Source organism: Papio anubis, chromosome 2 (assembly GCF_008728515.1).
Source record: "Papio anubis isolate 15944 chromosome 2, Panubis1.0, whole genome shotgun sequence".
In the NCBI taxonomy this organism is placed as follows: Eukaryota; Metazoa; Chordata; class Mammalia; order Primates; family Cercopithecidae; genus Papio; species Papio anubis.
The window spans coordinates 81,500,846-81,525,199 of NC_044977.1; the positions used below are offsets into that span (position 1 = coordinate 81,500,846).

A 24,354-nucleotide genomic window follows, 5' to 3' on the forward strand; every position below is an offset into this window, starting at 1 on the left:
TGTTTGCTGCTTATGTAGGGGAAAGCATGGAGGTTTAAAGGAGTTGATCAAGGATCAAGACAATAGGCCAGCATTAAATATCACGTATAAAAATGTAAACATGTAAGATATAGATGCTGGACTGCACATTTCTGCTTACTATCAAGTCACCAAAAAAGAATGCCTTGAAAAAATAAAATTATTAAACATATATAAAGTAAAATGAAAAACAAAACAAACAAACATAATGCCACCAGAGTGGGGAAATGGTATAACTTGGAGCATCATTTCTCAAGGTGTGTTCTGTGGTCCCAAAAGATGTAACAGTTCTAGATACATAAATTTGGGCAATGCTGCATACTCCAGCCTCCTCTTGGGATACTTACAGTGGTTTTAAAGCTAAGAAAAATCCTGGTTGATTTTGTTTAGTCCAAAATTTTTTATATTTTAGTTAAAATAGAAACCTTTCTTTTTACATTATACTTTGTAAATGCTTACTTAGTAAAAAGCTAAACAAATGAGTTAGTTTCTTTGATTAAAAATTTCTTAATTGTATAAAATCTTCTAAATCTGTGTTAAAACAACATTACTTGTCAAAAGAACTCTCTAGTTATTTTAAAGAGGTAAAATTAGATATACCTTATACCAGAACAAACTTACACAATATACCAGAATAAACCAAAAATGGACCAGAAATCTAAATGTGAAAAATGAAGCCATTTGAAGTAACTGGAAGAAAACATGGGTGCATTTCTACAGAACTTGGTTGTAGGGAAAGGCTTTATAACTATGACCCAAAATACAGAGGCAATTTTTTTTAAATGACTGATACCTTTGACTACATACAAATAAAACCTTTTGTATGGCACAAAGAAAAACCACCATAAACAAAGACAAATTATAAAGTAAGGAAAAGATAAAAAATCTGATAGAAGAAAGGGCAAAAGATGTGAACAAGCATATATATGGCACATGGAAAAAAAAATGTGTGTGTGTGTGTATGTATATATGTGTATTACATAAATGCCCTTAAATATATGAAAATACAGTCAACTCCACTTATAATGAGAACAAATTCAAATCAAGCCTGCTTTAAAGTATCAGTTCCCACCTCTCAGATCAGAAAGCTTTAAAATACTTGACAACATATTCCTCTAAAGTTACTCTCGGTATATCAGCATTCTCGTACGTTGCTGGTGAGAATTAAGACAGGTGCAACCCTTGTGAAGGGAATTTGCCAATATCTAACAAAACCAAGTATGCATTTACCTTTTGTTCCAGGAATCCCACTTTAAGAAATTTACCTTTTTGGGATTTACCTCTAAGTATACAAAAATAGACATGCCCAAGGTTATTCATGGAAGTGTTAATTGCAATCATTGCCAAACATTGAAAACATGCTCAAACACAGAAGAGGGTGAAATAAATGATAGTACATCCATAGGGTGGTGTATTATGCTGCTGTAAAAAAAGAAAGAGAAAGCTCTCCACGAACTGGTATGGAATGATTTCCAGGATAAATTATAAGCTAAAAATATAAAAGTACAAAAGAGTACTATAATATGCTACCTTTTGCATAAGAAAGGGAATAAAAAACAGACATGTATCTGTTCAGTTTTTGCAAACTGAAGCACAGAAAGGCAATACTAGAACTAATGAAATTTATTACCTCTAGAGGGGTGGGTAGGAATAGAGTAGAAGTGATGAGAGGATAGGAACAAACTGGAATAGATAGGAGGATGTGACTCTTACCCTAAATGTGCCCTTCTGTAGTTCTGACTTTTGATTGTTAAGGTTGTATGTAATCAGCAACAACAACAAAAGTAATACAAATCAACAGGAATGGGAAAAAAAAGTCTAAAATGTAACATAAAAGGAAGCAGATGACTTTCATTGTATTTCGAATGACTAATATGTTCACATTGAAGATGGAGAAAACAAGAACCAAAGTCAGTTTTGAATGTGGTGTTTTGACCAAAGAAGAAAAATAACTGTAAGCAAATCGAGAACTCTAGAGAGTAGGTGTAGGGTGAGTATTTCTTGTTTGTTTTTGCTTGGCAATTCTGAAGCTACTTTCAGTAACTTCCATAATTCAGGAAGTAAGTAAATATCTTGAGGGCCAGTTTCCTCACTGTCAGAAAGGGATTACAAATACGGAAAGAAGAAAAATGAGAATGAACCTGTGGTGTTGGATTAGTATTAGAGGAACCAATATGAGTGCACAGTTATAGAGGTCAGGGATCATCAGATGTTTTCGTAAAGGAGCAGATAATAAATTACTTAACTCTGCCATTGTAGCACAAAAGCAACCATAGACAAAATGTAAACAAATGAGTATGGCTGTATTCCCATACATTTTTATTTATGGACACTGAATTTTGAATCTTATATAACTTTCATCTGTCATGAAACATTACTTTTTTTAATAACCGTTTAAAAACGTAATAACCATTCTTAGTTTGCAAGCTAGACACAAACAGACAGTGGGCCAGACTTGGCCCATGGGCCATCGTTTGCTGACCCCTGTTTAGATAGATATATAGGTAGGTCAGTAGATACCTAGATTAAGAGATAGAGAACAAATATGATAAAATGTTAAAGGTGGGGAAACTGGGTGAAGGATATACAGTAGTTCTTTATACTCTTCTTGCAACTTTTCTATAAATCTGAATTTTTTTTAATCACAAAAAGAAGTGCCCTGTACTTTTCATAGCTACTGCTGAAAAGGAAAAACATTGATCAAATTATTGACCTAAGAAGTAAGTGTCTTACATTTCATAACATTCACACAACTTCCACCTACACTTTCCCCACTGGGGTAGCTCCTACTGCGATGATATAGTTTCTGATTTGTAACCGGGGGTGTCATGATGTGATAACATTATTTTCTCCTGTTCATCCCTGTTCTTCATCACCCTTAGTGAGTAATGAGGTCACTGGGCTGGTAATTTGTATATGACCTTGTAATTTCCTATAATGCAGAAATTTTTTGGTCTGCTATAATTAAGTAGCCTAAATAAACAGTGCTTATCAGAAAATGCCCCATTAGCTTGGAAGTCTGTGACAAATCCTTTCTGATGCCCTTAATGTGTTATTATGAAATTCAATTACACAGCATGCTCACCTTGCTTATTTCACCAGCCGTAATCTAGTGATAGCTATGGTGAGTAGTGACTGAAAGTGTTGTAAAATATTATAAGTAGGAATTAGGTAATTTTGACATTAATATGCTTTTTATGCTGGAAGAGCAAATAGTTTGTAAGGAAAATATCTGCTGTATAGACTGGTAATCATTCTACCATCCTTTGCTGATTTAGTTCCAACAAAGTCCGTTTCTGCCTTCGTTTATTTATCATTATAGGTAGGTCCACACCATGATCTTCATTGATAATGAAGATGATAGCGGTCAAAGCTGAAATTTATTGAGTGCTAATTCTGTACCCATATTCACAACAAATGTTTTTCTCCCATTTTTTTCTGTTTAATCCTAACACTCAACTCTGAAGCACTATTATTATCTCCTTTTCACAGATAAAGCTTAGCAATGCTAAGTGACTTGGCCAAGTTCTTACTATAGGAAGCACAGAGCTGGAATTGGCCTGCAGTAGCACAGAGCTGGAATTGGCCTGGATTTTTATCAGCTCTTAGCTGTTGGTTAGGACTGTCTCCCATTGTAGATTAATACCATAGGAAATACAGAAAGAAATTATTTAGTTATAAAGACATACTCCTATTGAGAAGAATAAGGTAAATGATATAGGGCACTAATAGCAGTGCAAGAAATAGAATTCACATTGGAAAATCTTTTACATCCTCCTAACTGCTCCCTACCTCTAATGAAGCTCAGTAGTAAGTTTAGAGATGAGAAGGGCTTGAAGTAGAACATACAGTGATTCAAGCCTTCTGGATGTCACCAGCTTGAATAGTACACCCCAGGTATCTACGAGAGGAAGCAAGAGACCAGGAAAGAGTGCAGTAGGAAGGAAAGTAAAGAGATGGGGAAAATGCCCTCACTTCCTGCTTCTTTTCCCTTCACTGCTTGAAAGCCCCAAGTTAAGAGAGACTGACTCCCACCACTGCTGGGTTCCATGGCAGCTCCAAGACTGACTTCAGTTTTGAGTCACCTTGTGGAGTGTGACCATCCATGACATGTGGCTTGTGACTTTGTCAGGCTTTCTTACCCAAAGCTCATAAGGAGCTTCATCTCAGCTGCATTTCCTCTGAGTTATTGAAATAATTTCTTATGTGAAAAGAATTCTGCTATAATTTAATGGCAACAATAATAAACTTTCAGAGGAATATACATTTAGTTGAAGTATTTCTCCAACTGGCTAGTTAAGTGATTGACTTCATATTAACCAATTTACAAAACTGGATATTGATATCTGGACATCTGTCTTTCTGAAATATGAAGGAGGAAAAAGTGTTTCTTTGTGGAAGCCCCAGGGAATTGAAAATCCATGGGAAACATAAAATCTATATGTGGAACTCCAGACATGCTCATTCACTTTGTTTTCTTTTTAGGGACTGGTTAAATATGTTGAGCCCACCAATTGTTCCTCCCAGTCAACAGCCGGCTGAGCAGCGTCCAGATTCCTCTGAAAGTCTGAGTGTTCAAGGTGGGAATATGAAAAACGATATGCACAAGAAAATAAAAATAATTTACTATAAATAGAGAGAATCCATCACTTTGAGATGCCACTGTTTTTATTAAATGTTGATCACTTAGTCTTACACACCCTAAATGAGGTAACCTGAACCTCATTTTTTAGAATAATGGATTCTTTACAACTAAAAAGAAGATGAGAGAAATTACCCTTGTTCTTCTAAAGGTTAATACCAGGGCAAAATATAGTTTAAGGTATAAGAATTTGGATGTCAAATTGACCTTCATCTGAATTTCAGCGCTACCAATTCCCACTGTGTGACCTTTATGAATTTTGATTACTACATCTATAAAATAATATGAATAATAGTGCTCCCCCGATTGTTCCTTGTGAAGATTCAGCGAGGTGCTATATATGAAGCACTTAGAATGCCTACCAAATACCAGCTGTTGGCATTATGATACAGCAGACACGATATTTCAATATCACTCAGATACCTGTTTCCATGAATGCAGAGATACAACCTTTGCATTAAAGCAGAAGCTGTCACGTAGCTACGATAGGTATTAGTAAGATAAAAATCAGAAGGAACCAGGAATGAAAATTTGCCAGGTGTTCGTTCGGTTGGCGTGAGCCATAAAGATGAACCATTAGTTTCTGGTTGTGAGCAGGGAACTTGACTGTGAGGTGTGCGTGGTGGAGGAACATAAGAGAATCTCTGGTGAAAACTGAGGAGTTGAGATGGCAGAGTCATGGGGTAAATCTCAAGTGCATAATTGGAGTGACAAATAACCTCAGAGTGGGACTCTCTCAGACAGTTTTCTGGGTTGAATTTTGAAGATGGAAATGTTATATCTGAAGCTTTGAAAAAAATCGAAGTGAAACCAATATAAATTGCTCCAAAAAAAGTGCCAGTTGTTTGTTTGTTTTTTTCCTAACTGCCCCAGGGAAAAAAGTAGAGCAACGCATTTTTCTTCAGGTATGGAGAATTCAGAGTGAGAGCTCATACATCTGAGTTGTACGTTTTGGCCGCCCAAGGGATGGAGATGTATGTCTCTGTGATTTACTATCTAAAATAGATTATGTCCCTCAAATTGGGAATCTTTTTAGAGGTGTGCATTTATAATTACTTATAACAGAAAAATAGAATCTTGGCTGTCAGGAGGAGACCTTGCTGTGAGGGAACAAATAATGTGTTATGTTAGGTGTCCTAAATGAGCCACAGGAACTGAGAGCGTGGTCCTTGAGCAAAGGCACCTAAGGTATATATTAGCGAGAAGCAGCTGGAAGGATGTCTTAAAGTCGCCGTTGCCAAGCGCGGTTCTGACAGCAGGAGCTCAGTTATGTTGAAAGTAAACAGAACTTCCATTGAGGGCAAATTCAGAGAATTTTAGAAATGTGCTGGCCAGTGTTACCCAGATCAAGCATCCCTTCTGCCTGTCACCTTGGATTTTTATCAGCTGTCCCCTGGCCCTTTTCCCATATGCTTGGGTGGTTTGTAGTTGATTAATGCCTCCAAAAATGAGCATTTTCTATTTGCTCATCTTCCCATTTTCTGATATGCTTGAGTGGTTTGTAGTTAATTAACACCATCAAAAAACAGTGTTTCCTATTTGGTTAATGGCCTGTTAATTGTCTAGTTTTAGGCGGCATAAGAGAGTCCATACTTACCACTATGCTGAGATAGTGTTTCCATCTGTTCTGCTAAAGTGTTGAAGAAAAATTATGGGCTCAAGTTTCCAGTTTATATCATCAAAAGGGGAAGGGAAGTATGATTGTGAGCAGTCTGGAACCCTTCCTGGGTTCTTGTTGCATGACACCATTCATTTAGCACTTACTTTATGCCAGACACCAAGTCATTACATTTAGCCCTCACACCACCACCAGGACGAAGCTGTGTGTGTGCATGTGTGTATGTGTGTGTGTATGTGTTACAGCTGAGGAAACTGAGGCACAAAGTTCTCAAATGACTTGCCCAACATCCCACAACTACTGAGGCACAAAGCTAGGATTTGAACCCATGCATCCTGGCCCCAGAGCCCAGCCACTATATTTTTATCCTTTGTGGGTTTTGAACTGGGTAAGTAGATTACCTACTAAAATATGTATATATAAAACCAGGAGTTGAAATATTATTTTTCCATTAAGAGTTTCTGATCTACAGGAAAAAGCAAATTAAAATATCTCAAGGGCTCAGTGGCTAAGTTCTTTAAAAAAGAGAGAGATACCTCTGGTCACCTGTTAGCCTTGAGCCTGCCCTCTTCTCCTCCCACCCATGCTTATTAGAAATGACAGGTAGCCACAGTTGACCAGATCTAAGGCAAGGCCAAGGGAGTGAACAGCTGAATGAAGGGCAGGATCATTGGATATGGAACTGCCGGGCCTGGGTATTTGCATGTTGCTTATCTTCTTAAAGGCCTTCCCAGACACTCTTACCTAAGTAGATCAGTCTGCCACTCACTGTGTTCTCTCACTTCACCTTCTGACATCATCTGCATGCCTTTTCACAGTCTGAAAATCTTGATTTGTCTACTTGTTTATTGCCTTTCCTCCTAAGTAGCCTCTGAGTTTTTAGGAAACTGTCGGTTTGCTCACTTCTGGATCCTTGGTGCCCTGTGCAAGTTCCAACATATATTAGATTATCTACGTTCTCATTAGAAAGGAGACGAGAAGGAATAAAGGGAGGAAAGGAGGGTGGGAAATACTCTTTAACTGGTCCTTTTTTTTATTACAAGCTTGGCAGGAAAAAGTAGAGCAATTCATTTCTAAAATTTAATTGTGAGAGTATTGAACTTCGACCCATACATTTTGGCAGTTAAAAAGTTATAGATCACCTTATGCCATGGCTCTTAAACTTTATTCATAAGCAGTAACAACTTTTCTTTCAAGTGAAATCTCATATGGAATCCTCATGTATGGAAGAGACAAAAGCTCTGCTCTGGCTAAAGTGGGGGTTAGGATCTCAGAATCCTGCCCTGGGGCTCTGATGAACAGTTAAAAACACTGATGTGGTCCAACCCCTCAATTTGCCTAAAGAGGTAAATGACTTGACCAAGATCAAATGCCCAGTCAGAGCCCTAGCTGAGATTAGGGCCCAGGCTTCTCCCACATCGGTGCCCTTTCTACAGAACCATTTCACTGGGATGTGAATGTGGTGCCTGAGGACTAGTTCACAGGCAAAGGTATTGCCCAGTTTTGGACTTGTAGGATATAAATAATAATAGCTACTTATTTAATCTTCCTGTGTTCTGGGCCTACATGTACACTTGAATTCTCACAACAGCCTAGTGAGGTATAGATACTATTATTATCCCATCTTCCACATGGTTACATTGGGACTTAGGGCAGTGCAGGGATGTGCTGAGCCATCATACCTCTATCAGAGATGGCGAGGCCAAGATGCAGTTCTGCAGCTGGAGGTATTACTGCATTTTAACAGCGGGGAGATATACTCTGCCTAATACATAATTCTAGAAAACTTGCCCCAGGCCATACAAAAGTAAATGCATGAGTTATATCTGTCCCTACTTTATTCAGTAGAAGTTTGTGTCACAGCCAGTTTCTGCTCATCCAGAATGTCTCAAGTGCATGAATGCCACCTTCAAGTGAACAGCCCGGTTTCCAGCACAGTCGGCCGGCAGGAAGAGCACTGCATTCAGATCTCTGACATCCCACTGGATGGGAAACGGTCAGCTCTTCACAGCTCCTCCTGGGCTGTAACACACTTGCTGAATATCAATTACCCTGGACATGGTGCCCTTAACACTTACTAAAATGTGTTTTCCTGGAGCTTGTGTGAAATGTAAAAATGGGAAGTTAAGATTTCAGAACTTATTTGAGAAAACTACTAAAATGACCTTTTGAAAATGAACCATACTTTGCTCAAAGAATAGTTGTCAATTTGTTTTTGACATTTGTTCCTTTACAGTTATGACCCTTAAATTATTCATGCTTACCAGCTCCAAAATGGAATAATAACGACCTCTCTTTTCAGGCCTGTAGCCCTGTCTTGCAGTTTACATAGATTTTGAGTAGGAAAGGCATTCAGAAGGAATTTGGGAGTTGCCTGAGTCTCATAAAAATAATATTCTCGTACCTTTTTTATGGCAAAGCCACACAGAATATTCCCACATGGACATTGATTAATCTCCCATGAGATATAAATAGGTAGCAGATGCTTATTTTATAGATGTAATATCCAAATTACTAGTAAAGAGTTTACAGAAATTTTATGGCTTCGCACAGTTAACCAGAAAGAAGGAATCCTCATGTATGGAAGAGATAAAAGCTCTGCTCTGGCTAAAGTGGGGGTTAGGATCTGGCTGCCTGCTCTTCTCCAACAGAGGAATTCTTTCACTGCCCTCCTATTAACTGCCACATAATTCTTTGACATTTACCTAATACTCGGCCGGGCACGGTGGCTCAAGCCTGTAATCCCAGCACTTTGGGAGGCCGAGACGGGCGGATCACGAGGTCAGGAGATCGAGACCATCCTGGCTAACACGGTGAAACCCCGTCTCTACTAAAAATACAAAAAACTAGCTGGGCGAGGTAGCGGGCGCCTGTAGTCCCAGCTACTCGGGAGGCTGAGGCAGGAGAATGGCGTAAAAACCCAGGAGGCGGAGCTTGCAGTGAGCTGAGATCCGGCCACTGCACTCCAGCCCGGGCAACACAGCGAGATTCCATCTCAAAAAAAAAAAAAAAAAAAAAAAGACATTTACCTAATACTCTGAGTCTAAAAGTTGCTGAACAACTCTGGTACCCCTAGTGCCTAGTGTGGTTTCTAGGACACAGTAAATGCCCCATAAATATTTGATGAGTGAATGAGTGACTCTACTGGCCATAGGAAATATGAGAATGATTTGATCTATTCTTTTGATCTTTTTTGTACCTCGAAGATTTATTTCAGATGCAAAGGAGACTTTCCCCAAAAGAGCAATATTGGTGATATGAAAATAATAAGCCAGCATTAATAAAGCACCATTGGGTACCCGGCACTGTTTTGAATTTTTCTGTGCATTACCTCATACCTCCTCCCAACACTGCTTAGTGTGGGCTTATATTATGTTCCCACTTTACAGATGAGGTAAGGGGCTAGCCTGGGCCACAGACCCTGAGTGTGCATCAGGACGCTGACCCAGACCTGTCTGACCAGGGTCCACACCCTTACATCCCACACTGTAGTATGACCACAGAATCCCTATTTAGGTGGATAAGAACCACATGACTGAAATATCCACTGCAATTTTTTTAATTTAGGAAGTTGTATTTTCTTGAAGCTTTCTGGATAAAATAATAATTACCTTGGTACTCTTCTTAGACCCATAGGACCCCACCTCAACTCTCAGATTATAAAATGGTTCATGGTATTTCTAACACTCCTTTAATACAGAGCCTCCGCTGCTTCCCCTGTGAGTAGGATGATATTTTCTCTTATATGGCTCTCAGGGTCCTGGGGGAGTCTTCTCTGCAGGAAGTGATTAGAGAAGCGGGAAATCAGTGCCTCACTAGTATCAAGAGATGCCTTCTTTTCAGGGCCACTGGAAGTGAACTTTCCAGTAGAGCTAAACACATTGCAGGTGTTTGAGGCTCTTTCTCCTATTCCAGAGCCACCCCACCTACCCATCCCCCAGGTGCAACCCAGAAGGCTGGTCCCAGCTTTCCTTGCTGGAATTGGGATGCATTTTCCCATAGCTCAATGTTGATACCTTGCTTAAAATCAGGCTCCTAAGAGACTATGGGCTCTGTTGACTTCAGAGCTCAGTACCTTGGAGAGGTGCCTTCCTTCACGTGTAACAAAGTGCGTTTAGAGTTGTAAAACACACAGTTACAACTGGACATCTGAATCACTGCATATTTATAAGTAGAGACTACCTGGAAAGAATGAAATTGTAGTAATTCCTAATTAATGATCCAAATTCTTCAACATATTCCCTAAAATAGCATTTTCCAAGTAAAATATAGCCACCAGTTTTTACAAAAGGGGTAATGTACCTATTGCCCAAATGACACCTGAACTATAATAATACCATGTTATTTGCCTTTCAAAAACAATATAGCCCTCTAATTAGAAGAAAGTAGCATTTCATTGTTTTCATTCCATTGTTGGTTATTTATCTTTCTCCCATTTGAGGGCACATGTTTGCTGAGAACCGAAATTCAGCAGTGCACAGTGGACTTTCTCAGGCTTTGGTGTGAGTTAATTTTGCCCTACTGTGAGATATGTTGGTGGTAGAGTTTGCAAGCACCCAGTACTCAGCAGAATCTTATCTAAAATGTCATCTTCATTGATCCTAAGGCTGACTGCTCCAAATGGTGATCCCTCACTGTTGAATTGCTTAAACAATAGTGTATTAGTATGCACATAAAAATACAGTCAATCAGTTCTCAAGATCTATAGGAGAGAAAATACATTAACTTAAAAAAATGTAGATGGCAGTGTCAGAAAATCGAAAATCAAGTTCAATGTCTTGATTCAGAGATTTTTAAATCTGATAAACTAGAGCCACATCATTTGTTTTCAAGCTTGAAGAGATGTCTTGTATACGTGTAGGTTTTCTATTATCTACAGTTAAAATGCATTAAATATAGATAATTAAACATTTATATTAATTGACTTTCAGAAAGTGAACTGGAGGGATTACTTACCCGAGCTGATCTACCCAGAGGAGGGCAGCCTATGTTGCTGCATTTGTTCTGGCTCCATTGGTTTTTCTTCTGTTATTGCCGTTAACCAATTTCAAAGTGGATGAGGCTGAAAGTTTGTAAATAGATTATTATCTGAAAGGTAATTTTATTTCACTAGAAATGGCTTTATTGTGTGTAGAAGAGAAAAAAATGTAATTTGGACCCCTATCCAGATGCTCTTAGTCTAGTAGCAGAAAATGGTTTTATTTGTTAATTTGTCCTTCTAGAGTTTCTGTAGCCAATCTTTAAATAGAGCAATTTAGCATTTTGAGGAAAAACAAACTCAGCTCTATCCAAGAATATAATTGAAAATTACCCCATACCCATCCACGATAATTACCTTTCAAAACATTTCCCAATGCTTGACATCATAGTGGTAATTGCTTAATGATATTATAATTTCATTACGTAGGGATTATAATGGCAAAATGAGGTAAGTTGGAGACTTTGAAAATTAAGTTACAATGAAAACAAAACCTTTTATGTAAGTTTAAAGCACTTACTTCAACATAAAATTATACATAATCTCACCCAATTTTTGTATGAATGTCATTGTTGGTAGTTTTAAAATTCATCCATTTGAAGCTTTGGTACTAAAAAACCACAAAACCTATCTTAATCCCCATGGTTATAATGCATGAGGGTCCCATTCTGTAGTGATATGTATTGGAATGAATGCATTTATATCACAGTTATTGCTCCAGTTTGTATGCATTATGTGGCAAAACCTCTACTAATGAATTGGATTTACCTCGATCCCTTTGCAAATGGGTGATAAAGACCCATGGCCATTACAATGGTTGTTTTCATCTTGAAAGATTCCTGACTGATTGTAAATATATTGTGTTTTCTCATTTAATAGCACCAGCTTAAAAATTTATCTTTTTTGCAAGTGCAGGCACAGAATACATTAAATAATTATATAGCATATAACTCTTATGTGCCAGAGGTCAGAGTTCCTCACGATGTGCTGATGGAGTAAGACAGAATCCAATGGCAGGTCCCTGAGAGTTTCACTCATAATCATTTATCTCAGGGATATGTGATTTAAACGTTACATCTGATGGAAAAAAATAGTTTTACTTTTGGAAACATACATGATTTTTGGTGTAAGAACTGTTTTTTTATTTATAAGATGAATTTATCATAATGTTCTATATAAAACTAATTGGGGGTCTCTCTATTTCTTTCAAATCCACTATGTTTTGGGGTTGTGAAAAAAAATCAAACAGATTCAGTTTTGGGGTAGGGAATAAGGTATAAATGTACATAACCCTTCTTGTGTCTAGCTCACATATCCTGTTTTCCATGATGATGGTGCTAACAACATTTACTGAGTACTTAACTGTGTACATGTGCTGAGTGTTATTTAGTCCTCATAGGAACAACGACAGGTACTGTTATTATCTGTACTTTACATATAAGGAAGCCGGGGCTCAGAGCAGTGAATTTCCCAATATCCCACAGCTGTGATATGGTAGAAATGGGATTTGGAAGTCAGTCTGTCTGACTCCATCATCTAAACGTCATCCTTCCTACCTCTATGAAGCCTTTTCTTACACTTTAAGCTATATCAGTACTTCCATCCTGAGTTACGAAGAAAGTTATAGCCCATAGTTCATGATTTATTTTATTATCATCCCTAATAGTAACTATCATTTATTAAACAACTACTATGTGTGCTGTGTTATACATATTACCAGTGTCTAATTTAATCTTCCTCAAAACCCTACCAAATAGGCGTTGTTATTCCCATTTTGTAAACAAGGAAACCAAGGTCCGATGAGGTGAAATGGTCTGTAGCCAGCTTTCAGGCTGTAAGCAGCCGAGCTTCCATTCGCCCCCAGTGTATTGGATTCTAGAGCCCTTGAGTGCGCTTAGCCACTCGGCTGTAGAGCCTTCCAGTTTAACTCCTCATTAATCTTTAGTAGCTGCTTTTGTTTCATGTGTTTGTGTCACATTCACAACTAGACTATGCCCCGCTCAATCACAAAGCAGATACTAATTGATAAACTAATTTTATTCATTTCTCTCAAGTAGTCCAAACTTTAAAGGCATAATGGATTGAGTATATGAAAGTAGAGGATGTACATGCTCTCCTTTGGTATGAAAAAGTAATCTAAAGGGGGTCATTTTCAATATGGAATGACCATTTGAGGAGTACTCTCAAGGACAGAGGCAGGGCCCTGGGGACTCTGAAGACAACAGAACAAGATAAAGGAAAGGCAGCCTTCCTTCTCTGAGTTCCTGTTCTTAATTAGAGACTGTGCGGGGTGCTCAGGTCAGTTCATGTGGCTGTTAGCTCAGGGTGCTTATGTGGCTGTTAGCAAAGTCCTTTCATACTTCAAAGATATAAACTGCTGCAGCCCAGAGTCACAGAAGCTCATCAAAAGCACTGCAGGGATTATTGGATCTGGTCCCCTGTCCTAAGCAGGGTTCATCTACAAAATTCTGCACAAATGGTTGCCCTACTCTCTGCTTCACCCTTTCCAGAGTACATGTTTCATTTGCTGGTCAGCTCTAATGCTTAGAAAATTCTTCCTTGTGCTAAGCACCCCCAAAAAAATGACTCCTCTTAGCTGCCACCTGTTGATCCTATTGCTTCCTCCTGGAACGCCAGATTTTCTTAACTTCTTACTCCTATGCCACCCTTCATATACTTGAATCCAGAAGGGCTGCTGTCACCTCATTAAGCCTTCTCTTTTCTGGAGTTAACAAGCCCATTTCCTTTGGACTTATTGAACTGTTTGCCTCTGCCCTCCCCCAGGGATCTCTCATCTTTAACAATATTTTTGGACTATAAGAAATCAGATTTCTTTGTTTCCAGAGCTGATTTATTAAAATGTAAGACACCTTTAAATTTTTTATTAGTCTTTCCTATGTCTAAATATAATGTAATAACTCCCAAATTAAACATGTTACACCACTCTTTTAGCATAATCAAGGTCCAACTGAATAAACTGGTACAAAGTACTCTGACTGGTAGAAAGAACACTGAACTCTTCGTCTGGAAACTGAGAGTTTGTCACCAGCTCTGCCTCTTACTCACCAACCAACCTCAGATGAGCTGTTCAACTTTGTGAACCCTGATTTCCTCATCTATAAAATGGGCATGATAATTCCTGCCTATTTCACAGGGTCATGAGGGCCAAAGGAACTACTGCATGAGAAAGTGCTTTCTAAACCATCAAGGGCTCTACCAATTGAGGTATTAGCAAGCAAGACATGTAATCATTCCTCAGTTGAACTCCACTTTTAAGGACTGGTAACACTGAACTCGAGTCACAAGAAGCAGCTGATTTCACATTTCACTTGCTTCTCTGCACAGTCCTTAAGAATAGGGATTATTTCCTACCATCATGTCCTGAACACCTAACTCAGTGTCCGGCTCATGGAAGGATCATGCTAAATGTGTTTTTGGATGGTTAGGAGAAGAGTGGGCAGAGGAATGGCTGTGGTACAGTTTTAAACCCCCAATTCACCATCTAGGCACCACTCCCTTGGACCTAACTCCAGTTTGTCAATGTCCTGACAATGTTCACGTACCAGCTTGGTCTGATTTTGGCTGAGTAAGATGGAACCCCACAACCACCACCACCACCATCTTCCCTTCCTCTGGGCAGTGACACTTAAGATCATGGACTTTTATTCACACCTTCAAGAAACATTCCATTTTTATTGAACCTCTATTATAAGTGAGCCCTGCACCATGCCCAGCATCCAAACTCTTCTGAAGCTCACCCTGGTGAGCACATAGCCCAAAGCTTCAGTTGGGTTTCGTTTGGGGTTTGGTTTTGGTTTGGATTTGGTCTTTAATAGCTTTTGAAGAGAGAGGAGTGTTGTCTTAGTCACCTCTTTCTCCCTGAGCCTACTCTCTGATCTTCTCTGGCTGGGAAAGTCTTGACCTCTCAGCCTCTGAACTCATTACATGAACTTTCAGAAGTACTCAGAATGCACTCACTTGTGAATACGAAAGTACTTAGCACAATACTGGGCACATAAAAGGTGCTCAGGAAACATCTTTTTAAAACAGTTTTTTTTCATTTCATGCCATTTGTTGGAAGCCAGCAGGCCTTGATAATGACTTAGACAGTAGGTGGGGTCCTCTCTGTCCAATTCATCTAAATGCCTGTCACAAGAGAAAACATTAAGCCATGTTCGTATCCCCAAAAAACTTAACAGACTTCTCCCCTACCACTAATAAAACTACAAATCACCTGACATTTTGTTTTCTGTATATATTGTCTGTTCTATGTATCTTATAGTTCTATTATTTTAATTCATATTTGTTTGGTAGCCTTTTTAGGATGATTGAATGAGGATCAAGTTTTCTATTTTATTAGTTAGTTTGCACTGTTTTGCATTTTGTACAGCTCTGGCCCATGAAGAAGTTTAGAACTTTGACAACTAGTTTTGGATCCTGGCAAGTTTTCTAATCCTAATGAGCACAAACTCTTAAGTCTTTTGGCGCTCTCCTTTTCTTCTTTCCCCTCCCGCCAGTTCTCCACACTCAGTTTTTCTTGTCGTTTGTCATGAAGTTGGTCCTTCTGCTCACTGCTGTTTCTTCTCCACCTGGCACTGCATGTGTAGAGTCTCACCACTTCCACAGTGCTCCTCCCTTCCAGCCTAAACCTTCTACCTGCATAAAGAAAATCCCCCAGGAGAGATGGTGATTCCTGCTTTGTTGCCCTTTGTTTAGGGATTCCGGGCCAAGCCAACAGCTAACGTGTCTGTGGTTCCCCTTCCCCACAGGTGAAGAAGACCTCAGTGTGGAAGAGGACGAGGAAGTACTGACTTTGTTGTATGACCCTTGTCTGAACTGTTACTTTGACCCCCAAACTGGGAAATACTATGAGTTGGTATAACGCCTCCTTCCAGGGCAGGGAACAGGCACTCCCAGCTGGAGCAGGATAGCAGTTCAGGGTCCCTCAAAGAGTCACCACAACCTGTGTGTTGGGTGACACGGAATCAACAGTAACTGAGAGAAACGAATTCATTTTGTAAATAATGTTCGATGTTAAGAATCCTACATTCCTTTTGTAGATGAGTATGATTTTGAAACTGAAGAAATTAATACAGAGGCAAGATTTTAGGAGTTTGAATTGGTTCTTGTTTGTTCTCATTCTACGTAAAATTTTGTTTATTTCAGATAATTTTATGTAAACAAATTAAGAGTTATTCATTCAAATTTTTTACAGTGTTAATCTGTAAATGATGGCTTGATATACAGAAAATGTATTTTTGTTTAAAAGATGCCTGGGTACCTTTTATTTTATGACATTTGTATTAAAAATAAATATAATGGTAAGAAGAATAGCTTTTAAACTGCTTCTTTTCATTCACTCCACTTTCTTTTCCAGAATATTCCTATATGATACTTTCCTTCTCTTCGCCTTTTAGAAAAGGAAACATTGTGAACTAGTCACACTTTATGATCACATTTTATTGGCACTGGCCCCACTATTTCCATTTCATTATAGTTCATCCAGAGTTTGCCAAAGATCACAACATTGTTAATCACTTAAGCTGCTTAGCACTATATTTTTCTTTAAAAAAAAAAATTTTGCCAATTATCTCTTAATTCTAATAATAGGTTCACATCTAGCTCCATAGATCTATATTTCACAAGAAATCACCTTTTTGAAATCCCCCCACCGCCACATGCACACACACACACCCCACACCACTCCTGTGACCTGGGCCTGGAGAAATCCCAGAGGTTTTCTTTGGTTTTTCAGTTGATGTCCGTGTAACTCTGCTTGCTGGATCACAAGGAAAAAATCATGTGCTTCCTGCATTCGGGTAGACAGCCTTGAATTGTGTGCCAACTATATTGATACTGAGCTCAAGGAAGTACTTATTATATTAGCTGGCATATTTTGTTATTTAATAAAGATTTTTTAATAAAGAAGAGTACCATTGGAAATAAAAATTTATTGGTGTACAGTTGGATTTAATGGTGGTACTATAATTTCATTTAATATTGCTTGATAGAGGAAGTAAGAGCTCTTTTTCAGGAGTAGATTTGGACTCCTATTCCATGTATCATACATTATTTAGAACCATATTTGTGTTTGATAAGCTTTTAATCCTGTTGTTCACAAAGTATGCCTTTGTTATAAATTTCTCTCCAAGATCTTCATACTTACAAAACGAAAATGAATAAATTAAGCTTTCCAAAGCATGCAAAATGATAAAAGAGTTGGGTTATCTTGATTATGACCTTAAAGATTGGAATAGGGCTTGGAAGGCCTTGTTTCTGCTTTAAATAGTCTCAGGACCATCTACATAAACAAGGGAGTCAATTAGAATTTGTATTAGTGAAGACTTGTAGTTATAAATATCAAAAACAACATTAGCTAGATAAAGAAAAAAAAATTAGGATACGGGAGTGCCTCAAATGCCCCAAAACAGAATGCTATAAGGCTATAAGGCCTCTGAATAGATTTGGGCTGGCACCTAGAAGACTGTAGTGAACTCTGTTGAGATTCTTAAATTGCAAGCAACACACACCCTTGATCCCAGAATTCAAAGACTTGCTGAACAATCAAGCTCTGGGAGGCACAGACATCAGAGCAGCCCCGGAGATCCCTATAGCAGCAACTAACAGTTTCTCATGATGATGGACACCAAGTTGACAGCACCACTTTTTTATGCCTCAGGTCTCTGCTCAAGGAGCAAGAGGATGGTAGGATTAACTCATCAGTTATCTCCAGGACCACATGGAATGGGAATGAGATACTCCCTGAGGGAGTAGAGGGCACTGTTAAGAAAATGGGGAGGGATGTCAGGCAGGTAAAAACTACAGATGTCTATCCTGGGAGTCTAGAAGCATTGGCTCTGCTGCTCATCTCTGATTGATTTTGCCATCTCTTCCCCTCTCTTCTCTCTTCTCGTACATTTCTCAGCTACTCAGTCCACCTGTCAGAGCACTCAGCCACTCCAGTGCCTACATACCCAACCATGCAGAAATGTTAACTCCCATTTTCAATTCAAAAATCCCAGAGTTGGGATTCCAATTTGCTCGTTTGTTCCAGGGGCCACCAGGACCCTCTTCTATGGATGAGGGAGGAAGGCAATTAAGGAGTCCCTGTGATCTGAGTAGACATTCTAAAGGTGTCTACCACAAGGTTTTATTATCCCCTTTTTACGTTTTATTTTCCTCTTTTAAAGAGATAGCTTCATTTCTGTTGAGATTTCTACAGACGAGTTGAAAAACAAAAATAGATGTGCTTCCCAGTGCCAATTTTAAATTAAATTGGTACCACCAGTTTACTTGGAAATTCATTAACTAGGCTGTACATGTTCACTGGTTATCAAATTTCGTTGCATGTTAGAATCTTCTGCAAAGTTAATAAAAATACCGATGGCCAGGTTCCACACCCAGAGAGTCTGACTTATTTAGTCTCAAGTGTAGCCTGGGCATTGGAAATTTTTAAAACCTCCCCAGCCATGCCAATGTGCAGTCAAGGTTGAGACTATTACTATAGATTAGATCTGACATGAAGAGAAGGCAGGAGCTTTGCCTAATGGCATATGCACCTGTGGGGAAGAGCCTGTATTCGTTTTCATTTTAATATCTACTTTTCTGTTTTTTTCTTTTTTTTTTTTTTTTTGAGACGGAGTCTTGCTCTGTAGCCCAGGCTGGAGTGCAGTGGTGCAATCTCGGCTCACCGCAACCTCTGCCCCTCCAGGTTTAAGCAGTTCTCTGTCTCAGCCTCCAGAGTAGCTGGGATTACAGGTATGTGCCACCATGCCTGGCTAATTTTTTGTATTTTTAGTAGAAATGGGATTTCACCATCTTGGCCAGGCTGATCTTGAACTCCCGACCTCGTGATCCACCCTCCTCGGCCTCCCAAAGTGCTGGGATTACAGATGTGAGCCACCACGTCCGGCCTAATTTCTTCTCTTCTAATAAAGTGTGTACCAAACATTTTTATCCAAAACAATTGCAAATGGAGACTAAAAAAAATAGATTGATTCCATGTAGAAGTATATCTTAAGATAATTTGGTATCAGTTTGGGGACTGATTCAAACAGTTCCTTGTTTCATGTAATTGGGATGCAACTTACAAGTGACTTTTAAGTCATCAATCTCTAAATTATCATGTAATTACAGAGGCTGGTTAGTGGGAATTATGGAAAAACAACTGTCAGCAATAATGGCATCAGATCAATGATTTCGTTTCCCTGGTAATTATAAGTTCTTGCTATCTCCAATTGATTTAATTTTTATTAAAGAAAAATACTGATATATGCATAATACATAGACACTTTTGCCAAAAAAATCTTGCCCTATTATATTTCTTCGATTTTTAGATTGGTTTCATTTAAATCAGTATTTCAATAACATCTTGATCCTTCTTGAAGTGCAAACTGTGTTTAATAAGAGTAATGTAGTCACAGAATGTACAACCTGAAGCACAATTAATTGAAAGAACTAATTTTAAAATTGTCCCTTGGATTTAATTAAAGATCTTGCTTCTGGAAGTTTCTGAGCTGTACCTTTTTAAAACCTGTAAAATGACAGCAAGTACACTATCAAAACTTGGTTTGTTCCAGGTTACACCCTGTGACTCTCAAACTTCAATCAAAATGGCCAGAATAATGAAAATTAAGACCTTCCTCCAAGATCTAGAAACAGAAATACCATTTGACCCAGCAATCCCATTACTGGATATATAGCCAAAGGAATATAAATCATTCTACTACAAGGATACATGCACGCATATGTTCATTGCAGCACTATTCACAATAGCAAAGACATGGAATCAACCCAAATGCCCATCAATGACAGACTGGACAAAGAAATTGTGGTACATATATACCATGGAATACTATGTAGCCATAAAAAAGAAGGAGATCATGCTCTTTGCAGGGACATTGATGGAGCTGGAAGCCATTATCCTCAGCAAACTAATGCAGGAACAGAAAACTAAAGATGCGTGTTCTGACTTGTAAGTGGGAGCTGAACAATGAGAACACATAGACACAGGGATGAGAACAGCACATACTGGGGCCTGTCAAGGGGTGGAGTGAGGGGAGGGAAAGCATCAGGAAGAATAGCCAATGCATGCTGGGCTTAATAACCGAGGTGATGGGTTAATAGGTACAACAAACCACCATGGCACAAGTTTACCTACGTAACAAGCCTGCACAACCTGCACATGTACCCTGGAACTCAAAAGTAAAAATTAAAAAAAAAGAATCACCTGTTATCACCTGTTCACATATGGTTTTATCATAGGATTTCTATTTCATACATCATTCATTTTGCATTCCAGAAAAGTTAGTCATAAAGAGAATTCATGTCAAGCAAATCCTATTTTCTCTCTTTCTCCCATTATACTAGTTAAGATAGAATCGTGTAATTGGGCCTAGAAAGGACAATCAAGATCATTTCTTTAAATGCTCTGATTTTACAATTGAGAAAAGTGAGATTCAGATTGAGAAGTCCTGTGAAGGTGGGAATTAAGAAGAGAATGCAAATGACAGATTGAGATGGATATCACAAACCCCGAACAGAGGTCACCTGAGGACACTGGCACCCTTTCAGGAGTCTGGAATTTCTGGTTCTCACTGAGCATTTCCTTTTCTTTTGCTCCATGCACACTTTTTTCCCTCAGTTGTCAGCCTTTACACCTCAAGGATCAGCATTTCCCAACATGTTTTCCAAGAAACAGAACTTCCACTAAATGTTAATAAATGTAGTGGGAGTGGGGAAGAGGTCCATGGTCAAACCAAGGTGGAAAATACTGGACTAGTGGAAACTGTCATTTGTCTTTACTGGAGAAGTTCTCATTGGCTTTAATAGACTAACATGCACAGGTAATCCCCAGTGGGTGAGTGGCACTTCTCCAATTTGTCTACAGAACCCTTTTTCTGTAGAACATCTCAAGGGTTTTATCCACTCACATCCTTTGAGAAATGCTGCTGTAGATCACTCCTCCAGAGCTGGGAGCCCTGACTCCCACCAGAAGTCAAGAAATGTGTCCCCCAACCTGTTTGCTTGCTTGCTTGTTTGGTTAGGGGTGTGTGTGTGTGTGTGTGTATGTGTGTGTGTGTGTGTGTGAGAGAGAGAGAGAGATTTGGTGGTGGGGTAGGGGGTGGTTAGTGGAATTTTGTGTTTTCTTTGCTTTTCGTTTTATGCTTTGCCCAGATATTTCACACACCCCTGACCAGGCTGTAACAAGATGATTTTTTAGACTCACTTTTCATCCAAAACAAGGTATGCTGAAGCCTGAACATTTCTTAAGTCTGAGGCTTTGGTCTCTTGCAGAAATTTTCTTCTCATATTTTAAATTATACAAACTTATAACTGTAGGTAATATGGTTAACTTACAACACAGGATAAATCTAAGTGAAAGTTCATTCATCATGAATATTGGAGTCTTACATCTTAATGAATATTTTGGTTCTGGTTTGTGTGGTTTTAATATAATTTAGCATCACATTAAGTCAAAATAATTTGACTTATAAGAATTAAATGACCAATAAACATGGACCACAGATAACACTAATTTTTACTGCTGACATATTCTTCTGCAGTTAATCACCTGTAATTCTGTGAGGCATTACGAAAGTGATGTGTAGGAAACAATATTGATTGGTTTTCATCAGCCCAACTTATCATTGTCAATGTTTATGCTGAACCTGGCAAGATTTAAGCATATAAACTTGCTCCTAATGGTAATAAGTACTGTCAATATTTTAACAGGTGGATCAGGAGAAATTAGCTCTAATGTGCTGTAGTGGATGCTTCCAAAGCCATGGGAGTGAGGTGCTCTTGAGACCTTAAAAATTGAGATAAGCAAAATTATGTGAGAGTATTTGGCTTAAGAATTCCAGGAGGGAAAAACTCTGTTTATTCTGATAGTATACCAGTCCGAAGTATAACTTTTATTAATGATGGAGTTTTAATAATCTATAAGTAAATCTCATTATTTAAATAATCTATAAGTAGTGGGATTAGAATCATCCCCAGTTTTGTTTTGTGGCTTCATAAACCAAAAATTGTCTCAAAGAAAATCAATCAAAATTTCACCATTTGTTTTTTCCACTACTTGCAAAAATGATTCAGACATTTCAAACCCTGAAAACTTACAAACCTTTTAGCCAACTCAGTTGAAGAGAGTTTCCTTTTTCCTTTAAAACTTTTTTGGTCGAAGAAATTGATATTAATAGCATCTTATTGTGGGTTAATCTTAGTAAGCATAGTATCTTTTTCCCCCCAATACTTATCTTTTCTTTGGCTTTTGATATCTATATCAAATATATTTATATTCTAAAATTCATCTCAGTATCTAGGTCTGGGCAATATACTTATAATATCTTTTCAATTCACCAATTTCAAGAGATTTTAATCTTCTCAGGTCAGGTACTTTTAAAAAAAAAGTGATAGCACCATTTTTTTGCTAAGCATAAGAATCTATGGATGCTACAAAGTCCAGATAAATAGTAAGTCCAGAGATTCCTGTTATACTCGGCTGTGGTCAGCAAAGACATTATCACTGGTAATGTTTATAGCCTTCATTTGTAAGGGACACCACTGTTTGCATTTTTAATACATTTTTGATAACCTTTTCCATGTTTTGCTAGTTGTTGCTTTCGATCTAATATAGTGGCTGTCAGCATTGACTGCACACCGCATTATCTGGAGACTCTGAGATATGCTGCTGCCTTGGTCCCATTCATGGAGATTCCTACCTTCTCTGGCCTGAGCTGTGACCTGGGTATTACGATATTTAAAAGCTCCCCCAAGTGATCCTAATGTGTGCCAAGGCTGAGACCCTCTGGCTTAACCTATTCTCGTTTCTTGTCTTTATTGCTCTTCTTCACTTCCTATGGTGCCAGAATGAGCAGTTTGGGAATTCCCAAAGGCACGTGGTAGCAGTGACATTTGACAGTTTCAATCAACAGATGAACCATCACTTGATGGATTTCATTTGTGGGCAATCCAATAATGTTCTGACAACTTGCCGTAACCTAACCATGTGGTTGTTGATCACTAGAATGGAAAACATGACCTATTTTGTTTTGTTTGGCTTTCTTCACTCTGTCTTGTACACATTTTGAGCAAAACTCATTCTCATTCCCAGGTGTCAGATTATATGCTATGTGAATATAGCTAGGTTTCAGGTTCCAAATTAACAAAGGGAGGAAGGTTTATTAAGTGACCATGTGAAAATGATGGGAGCCACTGGTTTATACTATTAAAATTAGTATGTGTGTGTCTGTGTGTATGTGTTTTATTACTAGGATCCATCCGTTTACAAAACCTTTGTGACTTAGCATTATTAAGTTAAATATTATTAGAAAGTTTTGGAGTCTTTCCATTTATAGTAGCCGCTAGTGAGTCAAGTCTTTTTTTCTTCCACATAAAGATGCCATTTATTTCAATCTGAGCAAAGGTATAGACCTGTGGCTTTCAATTTCCCATGATCTGTAGCATTCTTCTAAATATGAGATGATGGGAGAGCACTAGGAATTTAAAATCTTGCTTCAATAACTCCCCTCAAAGTTGTAAGCCTTTTGTGAAGTTTGTTTTGTACACTGCCTTGAATAGTAAGTGCTTTGGGCTGTGAAGGAACTGAAACAGTGGATGCACAGTGAGGTGACATGGTACAGAAAAGAGAGGGCAAGAGGGGAAAGGGAAAGGAAGAATGGAGGCCAAGAGACAGGAATGCAATCACCAAGTTAGAGGGAACTTGGAGGACGATAGGCCCCTGCCCAGGGAGCTTTACAGAGCAGAGATGGGATGACACGCATTTGTGAGGTGAGACTATGAGTTTGTTTTATTCTAAAACCTTAAAGGATGATTTAATCCTAGCAAGCTGGAGAGCTTGGAGACATCCAAAATGCTGACAAATGGACCACCCAGGAAAAAGCACTTAGCACATGGTAAGCACTCAGTAAATGTTCACTGGTATGGTTATTATTTATGCCTAGGCCTGTCAGACCGAGGACTTTCAGATTTGGAACTCTGGTGATAAACAATGGCTATAGCATCATTCCTGAAAGTATATATGGGCACATACATACTATATTAGTCCATTCTCACAATGCCACAAACAACCACCTG

At 38.5% G+C, this 24,354-nt stretch overlaps 1 protein-coding gene across 1 annotated transcript in view; it reads left to right on the forward strand.

The window, feature by feature from the left end:
- Positions 1-16,589, forward strand: part of LOC116268635 (uncharacterized protein C3orf67 homolog) — a 114,485-nt gene extending 97,896 nt beyond the window's left edge. The window contains exons 5-6 of the mRNA XM_031662925.1: positions 4,504-4,598; positions 16,026-16,589. Of these exons, the coding sequence (XP_031518785.1) occupies positions 4,504-4,598; positions 16,026-16,138 (208 nt within the window). The 3' untranslated portion in view covers positions 16,139-16,589. The remainder of the gene's footprint in view (positions 1-4,503; positions 4,599-16,025) is intronic.
- The last annotated feature ends 7,765 nt before the right edge of the window (positions 16,590-24,354 follow it).